The sequence below is a fragment of the Branchiostoma lanceolatum genome, chromosome 10 (assembly GCF_035083965.1).
Source record: "Branchiostoma lanceolatum isolate klBraLanc5 chromosome 10, klBraLanc5.hap2, whole genome shotgun sequence".
NCBI lineage: Eukaryota > Metazoa > Chordata > Leptocardii > Amphioxiformes > Branchiostomatidae > Branchiostoma > Branchiostoma lanceolatum.
Genome location: NC_089731.1, coordinates 7431454 through 7451909, shown reverse-complemented (window position 1 = coordinate 7451909; position 20456 = coordinate 7431454). Strand labels below are relative to the sequence as shown.

The window sequence follows — 20456 nt, the reverse complement described above, 5'->3', positions numbered from 1 at the left end:
AAACTACTTTTTGGGAAAGGTTTAATCGTGGTCGGCTTGTATACTTTCCAAAGTGCCAACATTGTCAATCTAAAAACATCCTTTAAAAGCTGACACCTCCCCACATCTCACTGGCGAGTTTCGGTTTTCTCAGATTAAGTCGTTCAGGCAACTTAGAAAGCGATTTGTCGGGTCATGGCTGATTCGAATCTGAGTTTCAAAGAGGTCGATTGGTCGGGGTGAAAAACCCGTGTGTAAATCGAGCCAATGATAAATGAAGAGGACGAAAACAAATGTTTTCACTCAGTGTACATACAGTTCATTACAGTTCATCTGGACTCTAAAGCTACATGAGGACACACGCGACCCAACCAAATGATGGATGACGTACAGCGGCCTTCGTCAGATGCTTAGATTTCATTACAATCACTGATTGGGACCTGGGAAAACTTGCGCGTCTGAAGCGAGTGCGAACGATCACATCCATTGTTCTCCTTGAACCGGTCTTGACCTCTACTTACAGCGTTCAAGTTAACTCGACGGGAAGTTTATCACGAAGAGGACTTCTAGTCACATTTGAACATAATTGTTCACTGTCGAAGAAAGGTTGCCGCAATTCATTCACAGTACTTCAGTTACTAGTAGAAGCTATTTAAAGAGAGTTATGGACATCAGCAAAGAGTCATGGCCGACGTGTGTACATGTGTTACTGATGCGTGATACGAAGCAAACTAGTTGGAGACTTTAAAACACATATGCACTGTGTGCCCAGGTAGTTATTATATGAGTGGATAAATAGTTAAAAGGAAAAGACCAATTGTTGTCAATGGAAAGCGAAACACGTCCACAAATATATAGATTTACGTTCTCATATACCAATGTTTTTGTTTGTTGTTGCACCACCACTAGTACTGGCCACCACCACCGGCCATCACTGCAGGGTTTGTAGGCTAGTATATCTATATATAGTATACTAGTATATCTATAGTATATCTATAGTATAGTATAGTATAGTATAGTATAGTATAGTATAGTATAGTATAGTATAGTATAGTATATAGAAGTTGAAGATCCAGAAGTGATATATATGTATGTGAACATAGGTGGCGCTTTAGTACGGGTGGCGACAGTGATGCATTGATGGCGGGGCACCTAAAAGTCTATCCTTTTTTATCTTCGCCGAGTATTTGTACTCGGAGAAGATTATGTTTTCGGTTGAAAAATCTGTTAGGTGGGTCTGAATGTATGTCAGGAGCATAACTCAAGAAAGCTTCAATGAATCTTTATGATTTTTGGTAGGCGACATAAGGAAATAGGGACAAAATAGAAAGCCTGACAAAAACACCTAAAGACACGTCAACAACCAGCCAGATTTATTCTATTCATATATATTGACTTCACTATTTCATCATCACTTTCAACTTACAACACTGCAATATCGAACCTTTGTGGCCCATATAATATCAACATACTCATATTTTTTCATGACCTGTTATAACATATATCAGCACACTCTAGACATATACTAGTCCGGTACCACCAAATGATTTTTAACCATATCTAGACTGGACTCATTCGCCCCATCATAACTTCCAAATGGTATGGTGCATGATCAAATTTGCAGGGGGTGATAAGCACGTAAATATTAATCACTCTCCATAATAAGCCTTGATTATTTGGCGAAGATAATGTGTTCGTGGAACTCTAGTTTTTTTATGTCAACCAGTGTTTAGGGTTATTCTAAATGTCTGGGCCTGTTCGGGAAAGTGTTCACTGACTTTGAGCCTAATGTCTGGTATACTGTCACATTTTACAAACTGGGACCACATACCCCATCAGCGCCCAATCTGCAGTACCGCAATCTCGCTAGATGTCGTTCCAATATTGTCATGGAGCTGACCTTTGCTCCCTGGCCTAGTAACGCAAAACGCCGCACATAAAACCAGTCTGTCCACGTTTGGAAATAATAGGACAGACAATTTTTCGCACGGATGAAGCAGTTATCAGACCAAAGAGCTCCGGTCACCACAGAAGCAGGTTCGTAATGGATAGAACTATTTTACTGGTTACTTTGAGCACGCTTCCCTGCTGGATGAACTCACTTCCGGGTTTCTCGATCGTTGGATTACGTATAGTATCTTTCATATTAGCGGGGTTTTAGTCAGTGATCAAAGGAACATAGCAGTAGGAGGAGGAAGTCAGCTCTCCTTCGTTTTATGTTTTTAGAGACATCATAATGACACAGTCCACTGTGGACACAGTCAAACCTGGCAACCCAGCCATCTAGCGCAGCTGTCAACCTCCTGTAGTCACAATGATTAGCTACATATAAAAACAGTCGCGTCCAATTTTACGTAGTTTGACACTCTGCTAAGCGATCAACTGTGTAGCAAACACGGTCCCATGGGGTACTCAACAACGCAAATTGATTGACAGCGGCACCCAGGCCAGCTGTAGCCATTTCAAATCAGGTGCCAGTACCGCCGACCATTGAGTTTGATGAAGGATGTAATGTCCTTGGTTTTATCAAGTTCCTTCTAACACCAGGATTAGAAATGATCTATTCTGAAACACACTGTAATATTCACAGCAGTAATCATCTTTAAGATAGATGCGGTTAAACAACAGTTGCAATGTGTTAATTGTCCGCTTTCTTAGTCGCCTGGAGGCCCCTGGTTTATCACGAAACAGTTCTCGTCTGGACATTGTCTAGATTTGCATAGCAACGCCCGACGGGTTTTGTTAACGTCTCAGGGGCCTTTACCTTTGACACTGCACATGCGTAGTCGCAACCGTGAATGGGCTTATTGGTGACAAGACACATTGTCACCGGTAACAAACGGAGTACATTTAACCAAGAGAACTTACATGTAATTTCTGTTGATATGCCAAGGTCGGTATGGAGCTGCCAGCTGTGTGGAAGCTGTTCAGCAGGCTGACAGCCGTGCTGTTCCCTGTCATTGCTGTCCTGGTGCTGTCAAACTTGCTGCTGAACATCCTGAACGATGAAGGGAGATGCACCACACAGCACCTTACATACGTGGTGAGGGGAGAGTCATTACTTCTTCTTGAGAGGGGTTAACAACGTTGTTCATTGCATTATGGAGGCACAGGACATAATCTTTAATTTTCAAAGATACACCATGTATTATGAGAAAAATTCAGGGACTGCTGCTCAAAATAAAAGAGAAAACGTGGGGCCCTGTGATAGTCGGACCCCAGTGCTACCATGCAAGCCACAAAGTCAACTTATCATGCAGGTTAATATTTCAAACAATGAATTTTGAACTTTTAATGCTTTTTGATGAATTGGGAAAACTATAACATCTTGAAAAACAAGGATTTCATCAATTGTTGGAGCTAGAATTTGAGCATTTTGGGGTTTGGGGGACACATAATTCTTTTTTTTTTTCAAATCAGATAAGAAGATGATAGTCTCTACTCTACTATGCAAGGCTGTAGCAGCCCATGGCCCTTGTTCTAGGGGGATAGCGGATGTTGGGCGGGCAGCTATGAGCACGATTCAATCAGGCTACAAATCTGAGAAGTTGAATTAAATTGATGTACCTCTAGTGTGTTGTAGCTCAAAGAAACATTTGGGGAATACAATTGGGGGGTTTGAATACTAACTAATTCCTCCCAATGTTTCTTTGCAGTGTGGTTTGTATGCTGACAGGAAAGTGCAGGGACCGTTGTGTGACGCCATCTGCTCCGAACAGCTCACCGTCCACCGCTGCCTCAGCCTCCGACCCGAGAAACAAGTCCTCCACGTGTCCTGGGAGCACAGGGGACCGCGGGTCACATGACCAGGCGGAGGTGATCCTCAAGTTTTCCAGCCCAAGCTGGTACGAGATGGTGGCACAGTCACACCATTTAGAAGACACTTATCTGAACTATTCCTACCTCATAGAGAAGCAGGCGCGTGACATTTGTATGAAAGAGTTCGTAAGCAACGAATCTTGTCACAACTTTGGGCAAAGGACAGTGTTATACGCTGATGGTGACTCTGATGGAGAGGTGTCACAGAGCGAATTTTCCAACATGTTCAGTCTTCTGATGCAGCGGGAATTCTTCATGCTGCTGGCTCTGAATGACAGCGAGTCCACCTTGGACATTTTGGGTTACTGCGGTGGATTCTACGCCGTGCAGAAGATCAAGTATCCTTCCTCCGAAGTCTTTGGAAGTGATGATCACATTCTTGACGTCTTACCAACCTTTGTCTTAGATGACATCAGCGAAATCCTAGCTCCAGCATTAGGGCAGTACGGTGAGCATGCTGCGAAATATTTAGACCACAACTTCCGACAAGTTCGAGTCCCAGGATGGCAAGAGAGGGTCGACTTTATCAACCAGACGTTCGGAATTCTGTACGACTTTAGTTCCCAGTACGGGACGGCGGTACGATGCTGCGACAGTCACCTTGGTAACTACGGAATCAGCGACACTGGGAGGGTCAAGTACATCGACATGGACGCGGTGATGTCGACAAACGCGGCTCTGTTGGACCTCAGCTACAGGCAGTGTCAAACAGATGAAGACTGTGGGATTGAACACTATGAGGACTGTTCTTCCACGTGCGATGAAGAACGAGGACGATGCCGTGACGTCATGAAACAAGACGACCTCCACAACTTCTGTACGAGCACCATGTCGCCAGTCCTACTGGACAGGACAGTGGTGTCGGATCTGGGAGTGGACAAGAAGCTTTTCAAACAGGTGACGCAGCTGGTTCGAGAGTGCGAAGGGCTGCCGCTGTTCACTACAGTTGAGGAGTTCAGAGAAAAGGGCATCCTGTACGTATGGAACAAATTCAACAGAATCCTACGAGCCTACAAAACTGTGCAATAATGAGAGTAGGACATAACAGTGGAAATTTGTAGAATGGGATCTAGTCAATAGAAGTGTGATCGGTCGACGGGCAAGGTGCAATACATACACATTTGTATAGTAAACATACTTTTTATGAAATAAAGGAAGAAAACAAACTACTCTCATGCATTTCTCTCAAGCCTCGTTCTTTGTCTAAAAGTGTACCATATATGGGGAAGCAAATGTAAATTTCAACCTCACAAAACAGAATTGTTTTCCCCGGAATATTTCAAGTTTTACCCCCTGAAATCGCCTAGGGCACCTTTAATACCTCTGCTTCGCCATTGGCCTTGCAGGATAAGGCCCATGCTGCATTGGTAAAGTTGTTAACAAAGGTCTTTATACACAACCGAAGGGTAATACCAGACCGTCTATCACCTTCCTCAGGGCAATAGTACTGATTATGTCACTGCAGCTAGGTGTCGCTGTTGAAGTGCAAAGTAGAACCAGTCACTATCTACGTCGGTCTAGGTAGTAACTCTTTGGTTTTGTACATAGAACTTGGTCACCAGTGACTTACCACCCTGATTAAACTATTCACAGGTGCATTGGTACAGCTTTGCCCTCTCTATGAAGACTAGATAGTTGCATCATATAAATGCTATCATCCCTACATAACTAATATCAAAAAGTAGATAATTTCACACAATTTGGTAAGAGAATGTGTCATGCGTCCATGGACATTTATTCAATCCGTCTAAGTATTGAGATGTAACAACTTCATAAATAAGTTACTTTGAATTGAATTTAAACATCAAAGAGGATAACGCTACACATGAATTACTTTACTGCAAAGAAATGTGAGAAGTTTATACTGAGACGACTACTTGCGATCAGTAACACTATCTGTAGACTAACAGTAACACTGAATAATCCTAGTAGTAGTACACTACAATGTACTAACCATACAGTGTGAATCCTGGCTCTAACATACATTGTACACACAATACTGCAAGAGTACATAAAGACATTTTACATATAAAAGTTGCAAATGCAGAAAAACTTCATCCTGTTATGGAATTGGGATACATTTTTTACAGATGCTTATGTAGAGAAATACATTGGCAAGAAACAATGATTGCAGAAGTTGATGCAATTCAGTTCTGCAAATTTGGAATGATTAGAGTACTATTATAAGTAACAGCAACATATCAAGCTATTATTATACAAACACACAATTTCAATCCTTTTAAAAATTGTACCACCTTGACTGGAATGAAGCAAAAATCAATCCCCTATCAGAATTTAGAACATCTAAGGATGAGCATCTCAGAATTTAAGGCTTGAGCAGGTGGATAATTCGACCCTCAGATTTTTGTGAAAACTTAGGAACACCTTTTTCATGTGTCTATGGTTTGTTGTAGTCACCTGTCTAGCAATCAAATCATACTGCAAAACAAAATCTGTATTTTCTGGTTTGATACTGGAAAAAAAGTAGAGGTGTACACAATTCACAATCAGAATAAGGCTGTTTTGAAGAGCTAACTCTCTGCAGTATGGCTTGTACGTACATTCATTTTGATCTGATATGGTCTTCAGCTCTTTTGCAAACCCCTTTCCTCATGTCTTTCAAGCAACACAACTTACAATATGCCGGTCTCTGCCATTTGGAATGATTACGGAATTTGTAAAATATGCATCTGGTAAAATATTCTAAGTATGATCAAGGAGGTAAAAAATAGATTTTAACCTCCTTGGTATGATATAAAAGTTCAACAATTGGAAGTATCACACAAATTGATACAAATTGATAAATATTTCAAAATCATCTCTGGACAGTTAAGAGTATAGACGTTTGGGTAAACAGCAAAAAGATTTGAGAAGATACTGACAGTTGATGCCTCTGGACTTAATATTACTTGGATTCAGTACTCAGTTCTATACAAAACATTTCATTTTTCAGTTTGACAACTTTAGGTCAACACTATCCTAGAGATTTCCTCACATCTCTTCCCATTTCTAGACAGTCCTCCCTTCTCATTATCTATTGAAGGTAACGGGATAACTAGTTAATACAGCTATACAGGTAACATTTCATAGCACTGCTGCAATAACTTCATTGTGCTCAAATATAGCCTTCTGCTACCAGCATATATGCTACCGGTACTTCTTGACAAAGAACTTGACAGCAACAAGTTAACATCTGTTTGGGTCCATAAATAAATGCCACTTTTCCAGAAAATCACAAATCTCTAATAAAACTTGAGCATTTGTAGGACTGTAAGCTGTTGGTATGGTCTATCATATCAATTAGAAGAGAAGTTGTTCACATAACAGCAACTGTTCATAAGTAGAGGTACTGCGTGTATAAGTACTGCTGGACTTCTGCAATACCATTACAATTATACATGACATGTAGATCAGATTTTACAGCATATGCCTAATCTATGGGGTAACCTTACTGCATATATACTGCAGCTCCATACATGTGTAGGGAGGATGGAGCCTTACTGCAGCTATGTGTAGGGAGGGTGGGGTCTTACTGCAGCTATGTGTAGGGAGGGTGGAGCCTTACTGCAGCTATGTGTAGGGAGGGTGGAGCCTTACTGCAGCTATGTGTAGGGAGGGTGGAGCCTTACTGCAGCTATGTGTAGGGAGGATGGAGCCTTACTGCAGCTATGTGTAGGGAGGGTGGGGTCTTACTGCAGCTATGTGTAGGGAGGGTGGAGCCTTACTGCAGCTATGTGTAGGGAGGGTGGAGCCTTACTGCAGCTATGTGTAGGGAGGGTGGGGTCTTACTGCAGCTATGTGTAGGGAGGGTGGAGCCTTACTGCAGCTATGTGTAGGGAGGGTGGAGCCTTACTGTAGCTATGTGTAGGGAGGGTGGAGCCTTACTGCAGCTATGTGTAAGGAGGGTGGAGCCTTACTGTAGCTATGTGTAGGGAGGGTGGAGCCTTACTGTAGCTATGTGTAGGGAGGGTGGAGCCTTACTGCAGCTATGTGTAGGGAGGATGGAGCCTTCCTGCAGCTATGTGTAGGGAGGGTGGAGCCTTACTGTAGCTATGTGTAGGGAGGGTGGAGCCTTACTGTAGCTACGTGTAGGGAGGGTGGAGCCTTACTGCAGCTATGTGTAAGGAGGGTGGAGCCTTACTGTAGCTATGTGTAGGGAGGGTGGAGCCTTACTGCAGCTATGTGTAAGGAGGGTGGAGCCTTACTGCAGCTATGTGTAGGGAGGGTGGAGCCTTACTGCAGCTATGTGTAGGGAGGGTGGGGTCTAAGCTGATTTCTTGTTGCGGGAGGCTGTCCTCTGCTGGTGGGAGACCACGTCGGCCGATGTGCTCTTCCGAGAAGCTCCACCTGTAACAAAAAATCAACACTTTTACCACATCTATTCTGAAGAAGACAAGGCAAAGTATGATGTATTGAACTACATATAGCAAGAATACAGGCATGCAGAACAATATACTGAAAATATCTGAATGGTTACGGCGGTTTCAGATCCACAGTCTTTGTGGTTCAACCACAAACTTAAAACATCTCAGAAATAAATTTACAGTAACAAATTTCAGCAAACTCAGACCAATCAGTATGGTACCTGCTACTCATTGTAATATCAATGTAAACAAGTTTATTACATCACTACAGCACTTGGGTCAGATAGCTGATGAAGAGATTCGGTCGAAAATTGCGTTGAGTGAAGTGTTTTGAGTTGGAGAACAGTTTATTGTTCATTAGCCTCATTACAGACAAAGCCTTTACAAGAACAGACCTAATCTTCCTGTGCTACAGAATAAGAGTGAAGCCCACATGGTGACGTCTACCTTATCACAGCGATAGGCCGACGTGTCAGGAGAGACAGGAGGAAAACGCAGAGCTGCGCAGGAGAGAGGGAAGGAGACAGGAAGGAGAAAGAAGAGAGAGATTAAGATACAGGACTGTATTACTAATGAAAGTGATTCACCATAAAGTGACACAAAGCTTCCTGAAGTCAAATGGTTGGACCAAGGGATGTGGTGATAAATAAGTGATAACTCACCATAAGTTAGTGATATCCCACTATTAGTGATAACACACTGTTAGTTAGAGATAACCCACTGTTAGTTAGTGATAGCCCATCATTAGTAAGCAATAACCCACCATTAGTTAGTGATAACCTACTGTTAGTTAGTGATAACCTACCATGTTTTAGTAATAACCTTTTCCAGGGAAGGGCAGCCATGGGAACAGAAAGTGGTTAACACAGGGAAAGATGCACACTGACTGTTACAGACACATAACTTCAACACATAATTACAAGTAAAGATGGGACACTTTTATACATACAGATTTGGATCAACACACAAACATGGTAGAATGTAGACAATGCTTTGGCAAAGAAAGAAAAATGGGGGAGGGGGTGAGACAAGAGGAAAGCCTCGGATGCTATAAGGACTTACTATACGATGATAGCAATCAAAGAGTCCTTTTGAAAAGTTAAAGAATGCCACAAGGTTGTCAAGACATTTTAGGAGGCCAATGCTCAAGTTAAATTTTTTTGTAATAGTATTGCTGAGTGCAAGGCCAGTGCTGGCCACTTTTAGGCACTGGACTAAGTTGAAGAGATAAGAAGATAGCAGTGTACATTGGTTTTTTACACAGCTGTGACTGACAGGGTTGTCCAAATAGTAATGATGACTTGAAGTTTACTGCAACGTCTTGCCTGAGGGCTAATATACGATGTATGTGAGGACAAAACAATGTTGGCAATACTAATATGCAAAAAAACTAGTGTCTACCACCAGTATAGCGATTATAATTGGCTAGATCTCGACGTGTTGGGTTTGACAATGATATGACCTCCTACATGTACATGTGACCTCTGGTTTAAGTGGGGGTGACCTTACTTTGTCTGCCTGATGTCGGCCTGGATAAAGGCGGAGATGATGACCTCTGCGGCCCGGGTGGTGGTGTGCTGAGTCGCCCCCCTCCCACCTCGGGAGTTCGGGGGATCTTCGGACGGCTGCCGAACGCCTGGGAGTAGTCTTTCACGCTGTTGGGGGAAGCAGTGGATTTGTATTGTGATGGATTCATGTTGTGTATAATGCAAAACACTGTTACAGTGGGTACAACTGTAAGTCTAAGGATGGTTTCACAACATACACAAATCAAACTTTTTGTACAGCAGACCTCTATAACAATAACAGCAAAGAGACTGAATCTTTACATGATGTATGTCATATAGACCAATCCAGTTGAACCAAGGCCTCAGGGTACTCAAATGTCAAGGCAAGTCTATCGTCTCCTAGCCTAGGTGCCATCCGATTACTACCGGGGCTTCTACACTCGCTACCCTGAAAAAATCAGGGTAGCAAGTGTAGGAGCCCCGGATGGCACCCAGGCTAATCATCTTCATCAAGAGTTCTATTACTCACTTGCTACTTTTAGATGATGGTCTGAGAAACTGGTCGTCAACCACAGGCGCCAGGGGACGAGCCGACTGCAAAAAACAGACAGTGGTCATTAAAGCCTTACGTCCTACTTTTCTGCCGTCAACAATTGTTGGCAAAAGTATAACAGATTCTGACATACCGGTAGTATCCTATTTTATGATGTCACCATTTACACTAAACAAGTCTAACAAAATTGATATGCTAATGAACAGTGCACAGAGACAAGTGTATATTACACGTAGCTCAAACACACAACAATAGCTCCCATGCTCCTCTATCAAAGGGTATAGACTAGAAGCATGTAGACAACAGGAAACACTTACCCCAGTATGCGATGCCAGGAACTCAGATCTCTCTGTGTCCCCTGTAGCCATGGAAACAAAGAAGTTCTCAGCCATTGATTTATCACAATACCTTGTCTGGTTATCAGTCAGTGATCACATTGTATGAGTCTCTATCCAAAAATTGAATTTAGCACTGCCCATTTGTTACATGTATGATAGCTAATGGAGGAAATTAAGTATACAAAGTATCCCATTTGGCACAAAAATACATGCAAATATAAACACACACATACATACATACACAAGCAGGCAAAGCCAAAAACAATAATTCATTCCCTTCGGCTCGGGGTAAATAAGAACCCACCTGCGTTCCTGTTGCCGGTGGGGGGCCTGCTGGGACCGGTGTTTGGGCGGCTACGACTGCCGGCTTGGGTCGGTGGCCGGGAGTTTGAGGTCGCTGGCCGGGAGTAACCCTGGACCAAAGGAAAATATATAAATACGTGTTATTGTAATTCCAAAATCTTAAGTCTTGATGAGGCAAAAATAGGCCAACAAAGAAATGACTTGATATCTTTCATCCGTTGTAAACGTGTGTAGATCTAACCTTTTATATACCCAACAGAGTATTTTGAACATATTTTCAAGGGCTAAAAACTAAAGATGTCTTACCCCTACAGCGCCATTATTGTACTGTCCCTTAGTTGGGGACTGGTAGCCTGCAGACCTGTAATGGAGGAACAGAAATATCAGGGTACAAAGTTGCAAGCTGTATATCTCTTTAAAATTGTATTGTGGGAACACCTTTAAAGAAAACATTTTGCTGGCAACTGGTACAGTTTTATACTTTGCAAGTAAGAAATCTCACCCTTGATGTGATTGGATCAGCCCAGCTTTCCGTGATGTGGGCGTTATCGGCCGCGTTAACGGCTCGTACAAAGCAGAAACATGGTCTGTCCAACCCTGAAAGTAGACAAAAATGTTCACACGAATAACAGAATACAACTTATGCCATGCTATGCCAAATAGCAGTTACTCAAGCAACTAACCGGATATAAGTTTGTAAAAGGTCAGACGTTTCAAATAGCATCCAGACTACTTTTTGTCAGTGACACTGAGTAAGAGATCTAACCTTCATCGATGCAACATCATGCTAGCATACACTGTTCACTACCTCATGGGACATCTATCCGAAAAGTTATACTACAAGTACGGAACTAGCAGAGGAGTACATTCATGAACACCATTGAAAAAAAAACAATGGAGAAAAACGTGATGCTGTGCCCAAACGTGGAACATCGTTAGTATTACATACTACACAAAGGAGATGGAAAGGTTAAGGATTAAAACAAACACAACATTTTCACCAACCTTCCTCCTTGGGCTCAAGGAATGGGTCATAATCTGTGAATAACAACACAGGCAAGAGGTGAGGTGGTGCATTTATACAGTCATGTGCTTGGAAAAGTGCAAAAATCATAGGTCATAAAATGAAAATAAGAAGGAATATCTTTAAGAATTAAAAGTTCAAAGGCCATTATTTGCAAAAGAAAACAAGGGAAGAGGAGCAGCTGTCCTTCTTACTGTGACAGGAAGAGAGCAAAGATCACAGGTCAAAACAGAGGGCAAAGGCAAGGAACAGCTACAGAACAGTACAAGGTCAAGCATAAACACATTACAAAGGTCACAATATAGTTGCAAGTGTGTTGCAAAAAACAGAACAAGGAAGAGTGACAAAATATTACAAGAGTGAAAAATAGTGCATGAAAGAAAAAAATAGTATGAGAAAGAGTCAAAAATAGCACAAGAAAGAGTGAAAAATAGTGCAAGAAAGTGAAAAAATAGTACAAGGAAGAGTGAAAAATAGTACAAGGAAGAGTGAAAAATAGTACAAGAAAGTGAAAAACAGTACAAAGAAGAGTGAAAAACAGTACAAGGAAGAGTGAAAAATAGTACAAGGAAGAGTGAAAAACAGTACAAGGACGAGTGAAAAACAGTACAAGGAAGAGTGAAAACAATACAAGGAAGAGTGAAAACAGTAGAAGAAAGAAGGTGTATCCTGACGTGAGGAACCTACCCCCAGGTACTCAGAACTCAGCAGCTTCTCCCCCACCAGTTCCCCCGGTGCCGACTTCAACACCTCCGCCTTATCCAGGTCTGCCTCCATGGCATCCTGGTCCTACAAAAAAAACATTACATCAACGTCATCAACCGTGGTGGAACATGTCGCCAATGAGAAACACAAGATAGACTGGGACAGTGTGAAAGTGCTAGATCAGGACTCCGACTGGTTTTCAAGGGGTGTCAGGGAGGCAATCCAAATCCGCAGACAACGCAGTACCTTAAACAGGGACAGGGGGCGTCACTATCTCAAGCCTATATATGACGTCCCTTGTCACGTGATGATCAACATCAAGTCACGTGACAAGAGAACTCCAAGACGAGATCTGACTGTATTAGGGTTGATGAAGAGACAGAGAGTTCGTCTCGAAAGCTTCCCAGAGCAAACTATTTATGTTGTGTGTAAGGTTTAAATATTTGTCAAAAGTCATGGAATTTGTTTTTTTGTCTTTGTTTCGTTGTTAAGGTCACGAGGGAGGAGGCTAGGGTCAAATTTAACCTACTGTAAATCTTGTAACTTTCACAGCGGTTTTATTGTCATGGTCTTTGTGGTAACCTCTCCGCTGTGAATTCATGACACCCAAATATGTGTTTCCAATGTATTCCTGCTGTACTACAGAATTGTTCAATGGCAAGTTTGAAACACTGCGAACACCTCATTTTCCCTCCTACCATAACAAATAAAACTGCCGCTAAAATGAATTTACAGTTAAACCTAAAATTTTGTTGAGTCAAAATGTCCTAGCCTTGAGTTGGAGCAAAGATTAATTTTTTTCATTATGTATCTAAGATCTATCTAAATCAAACCTCTAAAACTCACCTCATCATCGTCATCATCTTCCTCCTCTTCATCGTCAGAGTCAGCATCACTCGGAGGCTCGTTGGAGTTCAGCTGTTTGATGATGAACTCGAACTGTCGGTTCATGTCGTTGTTTCCCTCTTTGATGTACATCTTCAGAATGTCCTCCAGACCCTGGTGACAACAATAAACAAGGTGTAAACAACAACAACTCCAGTTTGAACGTTCTTCGAAACAAGTTGTAGTTACCTTTAAGTTACAATTGCCAGAAATATTTTTACAGAAACTTGCTTGGCAATTCCAAGAATTGGCTAGACAAGACTCAAAACAACAACCTTGGAAGAGATAATTCCTCTAAAAGGCTATGAGATTCACTAGTCTAGTTAAAACACCTGGTGAACAACTGTCATGTTCATACTTTATAGCAAGGTATCACAGAAATAATCTTACCATTGCCTTAGCCTCCTCTTTGATGGTGGGTATAGCCAGGATACTGTACAGGGCACCATTCACATAAGGTCGAATCTAAGGGGAAAAAGAGGCATTGTTTAATACCAGGTCGTTCAGTGTAATATAACCAGCTGCTGCCACGCTGTGTGCCTGCGGCGCTATTTAACAGGCAAGCAATCAAAGGAACCAACAGAGCTGGAAAAGATGGATACCAGGTTATAAGCTGGCAAAGATGCTTCCATGAACTTAAAAGGACAGGAAATACTTCAAGAGTTACAGTATGTTAGGTTTTAGGTTCTTGTTACACGTCATACACGAACACACCAATATCTTCAGGTGAACAAACTTTATTCTGCCTTCTTCCAGGACTCTAGATTCCTGAGTGAGGTTACTGGACTACTCTACTTCTTAAAAAAGGGGGTTCTTGTGTGGTAGTGGTCACATGGTTCAGTGTGGTTTCTTAGTGGGTTCATAACACAGTATTAAGATCTACATTTCCTCCTACCTCCTGGTTGTCGATTCCCAGTAAGTCTGTCAACACCTTCAGCACCTTGTGGGCCTCCATCGCACACTTGTGTTTACCTGGGGGAAACAGAATACAATTAAGTTCTACCTCTGGCTTAAAGGACTATAATAGAAGAAAATTCACAAAAATGAACAGTAGATCTATTCCATGAGTTGTTTCAAACTTTTCAGCACAATGCATAAAATTTCATCCTCAAAATCCTGTTGGAGACTGAAGGGCAGAATTTTTTTCCCTCAAATTTTCAGAAATTTCCACATCCTAGATATGCACAATCTTGAAATAAGCCAGACAATCAGGGCGTATCTTACAGGTGGCTGCCTGAAAAAAAATTGTGACCAATTAAAATCAAGGACACAAAAGTTAGACATGAATTAAATGTGACCAATTGGCACTAAGGATGCATATATGTAGGTCTGGGACATGACACATGGATATGTATAAGGAAATAGCATATCATATCAAATTACTGTACCTGCTGTCCTGAGACATAAGTTCATAAGTAATGCGACAGAATATTCCAGTGTGTAATCTGATAGTGCATCGCTATCCTCCAAAATGTCCACCAGCCAGCTGATGATGCCGTTGTCAATCATTAGGCTCTGCAGGTGTCGTCTGGAAAACACAAGAGAAAGAATGTCAGGACTTCAGCCCAGGATTGGGGTGTTCAAAATTTTTTTTCCCTAGAAGTATTGTAGAGTGAAACTCGTTACCACCAAGTACAGTAGAGGCACCCTATCCAGATTAAACTAGACGTAAGTCTAAAATTAAGCTTTAATTTAAACAATGCTTGCAGCTAGGTGTGCAAAGGTTAGGTGCGACAGGTCCTTCAGTGCAATATAACCAGCTGCTGCTGCACTGTGTGCCTGTGAAGTTGGTGTGTTATGCCAAAGGGCAGTTATACCGGCTATACAGATGCAGATAGAGATACAGACGATTTACATACACAAAATGTTACAAATGAGATTAAGTTTGCGATTAACAGTTTTCATAACCAATCAAATCAACCTTGAATTTGGAACACACAATAGTCATGTAAATTGTTTTGTTACTATACCTTAAGCTCAGTTTCTGTAGGGCTCCGAGCACATTTTCCCGCGTGATGGAGTCCTTATCCTCGGCTTTCAGCGTATCCTCCAACACCTGCAACACTTCCGTGCACTGTGCCAGGTACGACCGACCCTCCGCAAGGGACGCGAACGTGTTGAACAGACGTGCTGTGTACTGTCGCACCACCTCACTAGGGGAACTCAGCATGTCCAACACTGCTTGCTGGAAGAGTTCAGAAAAAATCATTATAGATACCTGTTTCATGTACTGTACTACTGTACATGTATGTATATGTACTGCATTAACCTGTTCGGGGCTCAAAATACTGGATGCATATGCACTTTTGTGCACCCAAAATTGTGGCTGTGCATCCAATTTTTTATCATTCGGTGCACCTAGATATTTGTGCATATGGGTACGTAACTGTTACATTTACTTTACTTGATTTTCACTATCTGTTAAGGACGTATATTTAGTATGTGAACACTTGCAATAAGCTTTTGGCCATGAATTTGCAGTAAAGATTATGAACTGAATGGTCTATTCCCTCACCCTGTGCGGCCCTTCCACCGTGCACCCCAGAAGGTCGTTGTTGATGTACGCTGCTAGGACCGTGTTGCGCTGCTCCCCTGCTGCCGAACGCGTCAGTCTCTGGTAGTGAGAGTTTATTCGGATCCACAATTAGCTTTAAATAACAATATACAAGTACATTGCAGCTACTCTTCCTGTGGTCCTAATCAACAAACATGACTGGAAAAAACTACATGACACACAGGAACATAACAGTGTATTCAGTTATAACTTATAAGTTACACACTGTTGCAAGTCTAGAACAGGGAAATATGATATTACTTGCACAAATTAATTTTCCATTTTTTTCATTGTCCTCAGACCCTACTTAATGTAATTGTTGTTGTTATTCTATTGTTGTTGTTGTTGTTTACACTGACCCATCTGAGAGCCTGGAGCAGCAGTGCCCTGATTCGCTCCGGGCCGTGCGTCATGTCGCGCTTCACGCTGTCGTAGTCCAGCGACGGCAGCAGCCCTGGTTCGTCCACAGGCTTCTTCTGACTGTGGGACAGTATAGGACACAGTTAGGACGGGAACAGCAGTGTAGCAGCATGCATTGTTCACACATAATTAATTTAAGCTTCTCTCGCTAAGTTATGATTTTGATGATGAATGAAAGGAATTAACAGGCCTTTTCTGGGACACAGTCAGGATTGGAACAGCAACATACATGTAGCAGCATGTAATTATTGTTCACACGTAATTAATCTAAGCTTCTCTCACTTTATATATGCTATGATTTTGATTATGAACTGGAAGAAAATTATCATGTTTCTGTACAAACATAAAGAAATTATATGGCCCCCGTAGGTCAATATTGATCATGGTAAAACCCTAATTCACATCGGCCCTACAGCATCGGCTATGGCTAAAGAGTACTATACAAGAATGAAAGTCTCTTCCACTTAAAGACATGAGGCACATCTATAAGATGCATCAGGTCTGTTGCAAACTTCTTTTCTAGGGATCCATTTTTCTGCATTTCACATCAGTCTAGCTTCTCCAGATTTTAGTTTTTAGCTTTTTAGAAACTAACTTTGCAGATACTGCATGGTGTATTTCTGACAAGTTACAACATAACAACAACATTAGCTACTTTGTACACAACCACTTATTACTAAGGACATGTATTAGGTAGCCTGAAACCTGATCAACCAAAAAATAGCTTCTTTTCAGTTGTCAGAAGAAAGAAGAACATGATAACAGTTTGAAATCTCACCTTTGTGGAGCAATGGATTCCCTCAGTGCTGCTCCAGCCTGGAAAGAAATGTTGACTTCGTAAGAATTAAAGCGACTGTGATACAACATTGAAAACATGCAATACCTTGAAGTTCACAGTTATAATTCATGTATGACATGTTCAAAATTCCAACCAAATCTGTTTTTGTCATATATCTGATCAGACATTAAAAAAAACTAACACTTCGGTATCATAAAGCTAAATGTCACAATGTATAATTGCATCATGTGACCAAGCAAATGATGTCCCAGATTTCACATTCTGGAATGGCACAGACATTTAACGTTTTACGCTAACCCAGAAGATTGCTCAGTCAAATGACTCAGAGGAAAGAGGAAATTAAATCTAGAGCTGGAAAAAACCCTCCTTGCACCCAGGCAAACATGCAGGACTTAAATTCATCATGCAAATACATGTACCCATCATGCTTATGTCACCACCGTCACCATGGTAATAAAGTAATAGCAGTTTGGTCGCCATAGTTACCTGGTAATAATCAGGCTAGAGAGCCGCAACACAACGGAGAGAGGGAGGAGAAGAGAGGAGGAGAGGAGGAAAAAGGGTGCAAAAACACAACAAACTTCAGCGTGAATTCTGGAAAAAACAAACTCATGGGAAAAACCATTAGGCCGCAGTAATTAAGTTCCTTGTTCCTTAGACCAAAGAAATAAAAGTAGGAAAACAAGAAGTTGTGAACCGAAACATAATCTTCTTATTCTTGCAGTTCAGTTTCCCTCTCATACTACCCAAGAACTACAGAATCTAATTGATCTACACCATGTAAAAGAAAAGAAGCCAACAAAAAAAGAGTCTCTAAGTCTAGCAAATCAACTAAATATTCTCTAAAATAATCTACTAAGTTGGCAAAACAACATTCTGTCAACGAGATATCCTCCAATCAATATTGTATGTAACATCATATCATTGAGTCCCAATATTTTTTATTCCATACCTCATATGATATCTAGGGGGATTTTTCTGACATGAAAACCAATTATTATCATTTATGTCAACAAGCTTGTAATACAGGCACTGATTTAAGTTAATAATCTATGTACAATTGGTACAAGAGACTTTTAAGTACCAAATTAAAAATGACAACCAGCAAGCGTAACAAAACAACATGCCAAAATCAATGTTGAAATCATCACCATTTCACAAACAAATATTTGTGTGTTGCTTGCAAAACGCACTATATATCGGGAGTGTATGAAGGAAACTTACCGTGCCGGGCCTGGTGAAATCCATGGTCTGTCTCATCTGGTTACTGAAGAGTCGATTACACACGCCTTGGAGATACTCGGGAGTCACCTGTTAATTACAATAACTCGTTAATGGGACAAAAGTGATCTCAAACCAGTCTAGCTCCCTGAAGATCACAACAGCTTAACGTCCTGTCCTATAAAGGACTAAAACTCTTTCCAGTAGCGTTCACTTTCTTTTTACAGATCTCATCAAGTAATTTTTCGTTACACACATTGTCATGTATTTATCTTGTATTGGAGTTAATTTACAGAGAAAGTAGGAAAAGTTCAACGCATAGAAGTTAAAGAAGGCCTCACCATGTCACCGTGCACACAGTTTTCCAGAGAGTCCACAAGTTCTGCCGTGATTCCTATCAGGTTGTGATAGTCGCCCTGGGGGGAAAGGTAAAAATGTGGGTTTTTATGTAAAAAAATATGGTATGGGTATTACAGTAGAATAACATATCACATATTCTCCCTGTTAAGATTTTGCTATTAGAGGTTACAGCAAAAACTGCAAAAATAAAACCGCTGCAAACATTTCAAGATTTGCAGTACCCAAGGAAGACCAATGAAGAAAATTTGTGTAGTGCATCATTAACCTTTCTGTGTGTTGAATCAGCTGCTTAGTACTTCACAATATATCATCATATAGCCAGATGATGTTGACCAATGAGAAGGCTACCTTTTGCCTCCCTCACTTCTGTGTGGTTTAATAATTTGTTATTTCGGAACGGACCGTACATTATGACACTGTATACACCTCAGGCTGGGTCATTAACCCTATATTATCTGCTAACACAGATGTGCTTTCAGTGTAATAACAGTACCTGCATCTTGTTGTATCTCTTCATGTATGTCATGGTTCTCTTCTCAGCATCCACCACCTGCTGCTGCATGTTCTGCATCTGTCCTAACATCTCTGCACACAGGAGACACATGTTTAAAATATTTCATTTGTTTGCCTTGCCATTCTATCATTTGTTAGAGTACCCAAAAACTACTTCATAAGTTCATAGTAAATCGTTTACTATGAATTAATGAATTTATACATGTGACCCTAGCATTGACAAACATTACTCATTTAGCAACTTGGTAAGAGTACCAAAAAATTTAACTACCATAAGTTCATAGTAAATCAGTTAATGAATTTATAAATTTATGAATTTATTCATTTGTGGTAAACATTACTCATTTAGCAACTTGCCCAATGCTAGGGTCACATTTATACCGAACCAACAAGTCAACAGACCGTAATGCACGTACAGTAATTAGCCTGCCATTTATATCTGCCAAGTCTCTTTTGGTCTCTTTGGTCAACGTTACATTGGTGTAGCAGCCGTTGCGTAAGATTATGTATTTGGACACATTTAGATAAACCTGTTTGGATATCAACATTAAATAAAGCAAACACGACCTTAAACGCTTACACTCTGCCGACGTGCTTACCAAACTAGGTCTGGTCAGGTTGTTTGTGGGAACAAGAGGTAGTCATGAACATAAATTTTGCATGTATTTCTTGGTTTGGTTTTTTGTTCACGCAAACAGTCTGACCGGGCCCTGACTTGGATGTCAAGATACAGACTGCAAAACTTCCCTGCCATGGACCTCACAGTTTCCCTCACCTTTGCTGACGGAGCCACCGTCCCTGTACATGTCAAACAGTCTCGGCTGGGACGCAGACTTCAGGGTCAAGGTCAGGAACTTCTCCAGTCTCATCTTCAAGTCAGGAACCCAAGATTCCTGCAAAGGAATGGAAGGGGGGTGATTTTAGGAAACAAGATATCTGTGATGTTTTTGCTTTCATGAGTGTATGATTCTTTTTAAGCATTTTTTTTCTAAAAACTTATCCTTTTAATAGCCTATTGTAGCAAAATGCACATATTCAAGAGAGCACAAGCCATTTCCTGTGCATGTAAGTTTATCGTTCAAAAAAATAAATAATAATATACTCTAAGCTA

At 41.2% G+C, this 20456-nt stretch overlaps 2 protein-coding genes across 5 annotated transcripts in view; one reads left to right on the top strand and one right to left on the bottom strand.

Annotated features, from left to right (window-relative positions):
- The first annotated feature begins 1899 nt into the window (after positions 1-1899).
- On the top strand, positions 1900-4973 carry LOC136443485 (divergent protein kinase domain 1B-like). The gene is made up of 3 exons (XM_066440731.1): positions 1900-2016; positions 2873-3022; positions 3636-4973. Exons 2-3 carry the CDS (start codon positions 2985-2987, stop codon positions 4825-4827), a joined length of 1230 nt encoding a protein of 409 aa, XP_066296828.1. The 5' UTR covers positions 1900-2016; positions 2873-2984; the 3' UTR covers positions 4828-4973.
- A 1334-nt stretch (positions 4974-6307) lies between these two features.
- LOC136442917 (lisH domain-containing protein ARMC9-like) overlaps positions 6308-20456 on the bottom strand; it is a 310166-nt gene continuing 296017 nt past the window's right edge. For 2 of the 4 annotated variants that reach the window (XM_066439943.1, XM_066439942.1), the window contains exons 6-27: positions 20121-20238; positions 19326-19417; positions 18814-18888; positions 18476-18562; positions 17738-17752; positions 17231-17268; positions 16392-16512; positions 15994-16092; positions 15449-15663; positions 14867-15006; positions 14374-14450; positions 13869-13943; positions 13440-13592; positions 12576-12677; positions 11870-11902; positions 11367-11461; positions 11171-11225; positions 10866-10974; positions 10541-10581; positions 10200-10264; positions 9672-9817; positions 6308-8145 (exon numbers count right to left, since the gene is read on the bottom strand). In XM_066439943.1, coding sequence (XP_066296040.1) covers positions 8063-8145; positions 9672-9817; positions 10200-10264; positions 10541-10581; positions 10866-10974; positions 11171-11225; positions 11367-11461; positions 11870-11902; positions 12576-12677; positions 13440-13592; positions 13869-13943; positions 14374-14450; positions 14867-15006; positions 15449-15663; positions 15994-16092; positions 16392-16512; positions 17231-17268; positions 17738-17752; positions 18476-18562; positions 18814-18888; positions 19326-19417; positions 20121-20238 — 2034 coding nt within the window. In that variant the 3' untranslated portion in view covers positions 6308-8062. The remainder of the gene's footprint in view (positions 8146-9671; positions 9818-10199; positions 10265-10540; positions 10582-10865; positions 10975-11170; positions 11226-11366; positions 11462-11869; positions 11903-12575; positions 12678-13439; positions 13593-13868; positions 13944-14373; positions 14451-14866; positions 15007-15448; positions 15664-15993; positions 16093-16391; positions 16513-17230; positions 17269-17737; positions 17753-18475; positions 18563-18813; positions 18889-19325; positions 19418-20120; positions 20239-20456) is intronic. The other 2 variants (XM_066439947.1, XM_066439944.1) reach the window with 2 other exon arrangements.

Coding starts and splice junctions, on each gene's coding strand:
- LOC136443485 (XM_066440731.1), top strand. CDS start 2,985: ATGAAGGGAGATGCACCACACAGCACCTTACATACGTG. Junction 3,023..3,635: donor CACAGCACCTTACATACGTG/GTGAGGGGAGAG, acceptor GTTTCTTTGCAG/TGTGGTTTGTATGCTGACAG.